This window comes from Arachis stenosperma, chromosome 8 (assembly GCF_014773155.1).
Source record: "Arachis stenosperma cultivar V10309 chromosome 8, arast.V10309.gnm1.PFL2, whole genome shotgun sequence".
Classification (NCBI taxonomy): domain Eukaryota; kingdom Viridiplantae; phylum Streptophyta; class Magnoliopsida; order Fabales; family Fabaceae; genus Arachis; species Arachis stenosperma.
The window spans coordinates 20,615,497-20,620,815 of NC_080384.1; the positions used below are offsets into that span (position 1 = coordinate 20,615,497).

Here is a 5,319-nt window from a genome sequence, read left to right on the forward strand (position 1 = left end):
AATTAATTTGATTATTAATCTAAATAATAAATTGTGTGATTATGAATTTTTTTTAACTCTTAATATAATTGGTCATAATTTTATTTATCAGACCAATATATAAACTAATCAATTTTATAAAATTTTTATGATTTTGTAATTTAAATCTTGTTATAATTTTATATTTATGCATTTAATTTATTTTTTAATTTTATGTAAAATTTAGAATTTTTTCTAGTGGGAGATCACTATAATCCTACGGTACTCGGTTTTATTCCTAAAATAAAAAAATTAAAAGAAAAAAAAATCTCATATAGATGAGTATCAAAATTACTTTACCTGTTTACCATGTCTATCAAGCCTTTGTTATAGAGCATCCTTTACTTATTTTATTGGAAAATAATATTACTATATATTTTCTATTCAACTTACACACAATATTCTATTTCATTTGTTGATAAAGTTGTTGGCGTCAAACAGGCTAATTTTTTTTATATGACACCAACTGTGGTGTAATGCTGGGTTATGAAACTATGGAGAGTTTTACATCGGTGTGACGGCGTTCAGGTGAAAAAAAGTAATCGGACGGTCCAATTTATTGCAGCTGAAAAGGGACACAAATCGAACCGTCCGATTTGTGGTTCATGAAGGGCAGTGCATGAAAATCGGGCCCACCGATTTCATGCTTAACTTCAGATTTTTCTTTTGCATAAGGAAATCGGACTTACCGATTTCTTGGCAAGATGGAAAAAAATTTTGGAGGTCATGAAATCGGACCCAACGATTTCTGGATACCATACTCCCGTCAAGTACTCTGCACCCACATAGTGCGGTTATACACTACCACTAACTCAATATCAAAAATAAAAAAGTGTAACGTTTTGGAGCACCGGAAAGCATATTTCAAAGTCTTGTATTTCTAAAGTACCCTCCGTATATATATCCAACAGCTGCAGAACCTTATTGTTACAACACTATCCACTACATACAAGCCTATTGTCTCTGAATTTCCATTACAATAGCTAATGTTTTTGAGGAAATGCGATTATTGAAACATGAAATGATAAAACTATGGTAATATACATATGGGTCAAAATGTACCTCCCTAGGTCCTTTCCCATCATAATGGGAGAAAGAGAACCTAAATCAGTTTTTACTATGCCATGACCAAGAAGTTCTTATAGAAATAGCTTACAGTGGTATATTACATTTTGACTAGTTATAATATGCTACATACATCTACATACATACATACCAGTGTATAGTTTCTTTAAGGGGAAAAAAAATACAATAGCTTGTTACATGATGCCAAGGTCCCCCCAAAATATTACTGCAATATATACTTTTTTTTAAGTTTTACCTACTCAAATGCTCAATAAACAGCACTCACATTGACTCGTACTGTTTTCTTTCTTCTTGAATCGACCGGAAAATTCTAGCTGCTGATTCAGTTGCTGTTCTTCTATTGTGAGGTACAACTTTGATCACTCTTGTTTGCTGCCCGGTTTCAAGAGACTGAGGGGCACCCTCTGGTGTTACTGGACCCATTGGGAAAAGAGGAAGCACATCTCTTCCGGCATCGGTTCGCCCTTGCGCCATTTCACTAGGACTACTTGCAGAACTCCCTTGCAATTCAACCTCCCTAGAGCATGCCTGGTATCTCATCACATTTGATATTGTTCCATTTCTCGGATCTGGCAGATTATTTGAGCTTTGATTATTTGTGCTTGGATTGGCGTCCCCACCCTGTGAATGGTCATTTTGCCCTTGAGAGCCTCGAGCAGAGAACTGGTTTGCCTGTTCAACGGCTGACTCCGACATGGCTTTAGTCATAACTGGCAAGCCGTATGGAGGGAAGAAAGCATGACTGCCTGGGGGTGTGTCTGGTGGAACCCCAGGTACTTGATTAGAAGTTGGTACTCCATATGCAGGATTCATGAAGGGACCACCCATAGGAGCAGGCGCAAACGGCCCACATCCTCCGTACATAGTTCCGGTAAATCCAGGCCCGGGATAAGGCTTATAGACCAGCCCTTCAGACGGAGACATAACTGGAATTAACCACTGGTGCCCGGGAGACTGATGGAAACCCCACAAACCCATTTCGCTATCAGCAGCCGAATTTGTCTGGTATGGGTTCCCAGCAAAAGGGGTGTAATTTGAAGGGTGACTACCGTTTTTCACGGATGAAAGAGATGTTTTCCCAACTGCATTCTCAGCTGAACATTCCATTTTATGATGTACCTTCTCAGATTCATCCTTGCGTTTAAGATTTGGTTGCCTAGGTTTTACAACATATTCGATTGCCAGTTTTTTAGGAGTAGAGCCCTTTGGGGGAGACTTTCCAAGAAAAGCAGCATCTTCAATCAAAATATCTGGTGATCCTGCAATCAACTTTTGGACCTGTTTAAACAAAAAAGATTTAAGCTGCAATTCTGTATGAATGGACTCCAGCAGGTGTGAGAAAAGATAACAAGCTTCCCATTTTGATCTAGAATGAACTATGCCGGAGAGTACCTTTATCAATCTGTGCAACTCAAAAACTTGGACTGCAAACACCCTTTGTTGGCTGTAGAGAACAACAGGAGTTGCATCAACAAAATAGCATATACTTATGCAATGAAGATTTGAGATACATACAAATTAAAATATAATGGACAATAAGCTTTTGGAACTAGGCATGATCATGTTGGAACTTGGAAGTACACATGAGGATACATAGACCACTTACTACCGGTAAGCAGAATAGCTTCCAGTCTATAACAATACATATGATATCTCCACAGAAATCTTAAACTTGACATCTTTCAGAAGGTTGGGATGTATTGATATAAATCTGATAACAATTGCTCTCAAAGATTACATACCTAGTCATTTGTCCTAAAAAAAGTTTTCTCACACAATTTGAAATAATAAAAAGTTAAAAACACACATGGAAGACTAATTTTATTAAAATCAAAACGATGACCTTTTTTTCTTCTGTTTCACATAAAAAATATAGTATTCTGAAGAATGAACAATTAAGAAGTTTCCAAGCCAAAGAGTGTAAAAAGTTACACATGATAAATCTTTCACATTTCGGACCACGAAAAAAGGTTATGGTACTTGCAAGCAACAAAAAATACTTACTTGGCAATTGCTCTTCTAGCTTTCCAGAAATGTTTCTGACCTATAATCCCAACAACATCATCAGGAGATAAATCTGAAGTTGACAAATTCTCTACCACAGAAATCTTGGAAATATTGTCACTTTTGTTTAAGTTTCTCTTCTGTGTCGCAGCACCAGTCCTGGTATCATGACATTCAGTGTCATTGATAGCCTCTGAAGGACTGGTTTGGTTTGTTGTAGGGACATTTCCTTTGTCTGTCTCCCTCCTAGACTCAGCAACGCCATCAACGTGTCCAATGCCATTGGATTGTGACCCAGCTCTGCCTTCGCGCTGTGTGCAAGCACCATCCTGTCGTAATCTACTATGTTTTGACAGAGGACTATCTTGAAACTCTCGACCTGGATTCACGTTGGATTGCCTGGCCAAAATGTCAATATTCTCTCCTGTTAATGATATCTTTCTGACAAATACTACCGATTGCTCCTTATTCGTGCTCACTTGTGGAAGACCTTCGGTCTCACTTCTCCGATCTTTTCTCGTATTGACGAGTGAGGAGCCAAGTTGTTTTGGATTCCTTACACACTCATTTTGCCCTGCTACTGAGGAACCAAAATACCTAGAGCTCGATGGAACGAGCTTTTCCCCATCCAAGCTTTCACGCCTTTTATTGTTAGATAGACCAATTCTTGAATGAACATATACAGGAACTCTAAAGTCATCTTCATCCACCTTCTTTCTCTGTTCGAGTTGTAGCAATGAACCATTCCCATTTGCCACATCAGATTGGCGAGAAACACTATATTTTTCAGCTCGGCGAGTAGGAGTTTGTGGGGGGAATTGATAAGGGAACGCATAGTTTCTCTCAGGACCAGTCCCCTGCAAAAAATGTTCATCCAATAACTAAACAAATGAATCAATTCTTAATTTACACATGCAAAGACACCCAAAAACTAGAACAATCCAAACAACTAGTTAGTTGATAAAAACTCAACAGCCACTAAGTGCCAACTAAAGTAACAAGGCATAAATAGTCTTATGTTCCCTCACATGATCATCAACTTACAGATAAATAAAGTAACAAATAAGGCAAATAGGACTATGAGTAAAGCCATAGTTAGAGAATCAAAACAAGTACCTGGGTTGAGGATGCTGGAGGTGGAGGTGTGTTAGTAGTAGAAGTATTTGGATTGAGTGGAAGAACACCAGAGTTGAACCTTTGAGAGGGAATACTGAATTGTTCATAAAGGGCCATCTTATTCCTTGGTGGTGCTTTTGGCCCTCCCTTCTCTGTATCATTCACATGCAATCTCGGGAACATTGGCCCCATAACCTTCTCATCATCCTTCCCTCTCTTCATCCTTTACCTTACTCTTCCCAATTCAAGTATTCAATCAAAGGATTTTACTTTCTATATCTCTATGTTAAATTGCAAACATGCACCAAATGCATCATGATGATGATGATGCTTCAATCCCCAAAAAAAAAAAAAAAAACAAAAAAAAAAGCCCAATCAAACTGTTAATCCCGAAGCTCCAAGCTAGGAATTATTGAACTGCACAAAGGAATGGATTATGGATCCAACCCAGTTTCAACTAGGATCCAAAATTTCAACTTTGACCAACTGGGTACTAGTCTGACCTATGAAGACACAGTCGATCTTGTTTGTGACTTAAATTGAACAATTCGAAAGGCCAACAGACGGAAAGACTCTCCTTTGAATTTTTGTAATGGAAGAAGAAGAAGAAGAAGAAGAAGAGTTAGCTGAACAATCGTTGACAGCAGCTAAGAAAGCGAAGAGAGAGAGTGGAATAGTGGGATTGAGAGAGCGAGAAGAGGAGAAGAACGAGTCAGAGGAGAAGGGTGAGGGAAAAACCAATGGCGGAAATTAAGAGAAAGAGGCGAGAAATTCGCAGGAAAAAGGGGTGATGCCGGGTGGGGGGGACAGACACACAGGAGTGGGAACAAATTCCATCAGAAAAAAAAAAACCATAAAAAAAAGAGAAATAGATAGAGATATAGAAGATATGATATTATGAGATTAGAAATTGTGTTCGTGTTAGGGATTCCTCAGAGAGAGAGAGAGAGAGAGAGAGAGTAGGATCATCATACAAAAGGGAAAGAGAAAAAGTGCTACTTTGTGGGCCCCACTTTGGATAAAACTGGCTAGAGCAGGGGATCCAGAACTACGGAAAAAGATCCTCTCCAGTTTTTTTAACAATTGATAGAATTC

The 5,319-nt window shown here is 38.3% G+C and overlaps 1 protein-coding gene across 1 annotated transcript; it reads right to left on the reverse strand.

Moving 5' to 3' along the window:
• Positions 1-923: 923 nt before the first annotated feature.
• On the reverse strand, positions 924-4,569 carry LOC130946442 (protein EARLY FLOWERING 3-like). The gene is made up of 4 exons (XM_057875194.1): positions 4,225-4,569; positions 3,109-3,965; positions 2,497-2,548; positions 924-2,382 (listed from the first exon to the last, which is right to left on the reverse strand). Exons 1-4 carry the CDS (start codon positions 4,444-4,446, stop codon positions 1,366-1,368), a joined length of 2,148 nt encoding a protein of 715 aa, XP_057731177.1. The 5' UTR covers positions 4,447-4,569; the 3' UTR covers positions 924-1,365.
• Between the last annotated feature and the right edge of the window lie 750 nt (positions 4,570-5,319).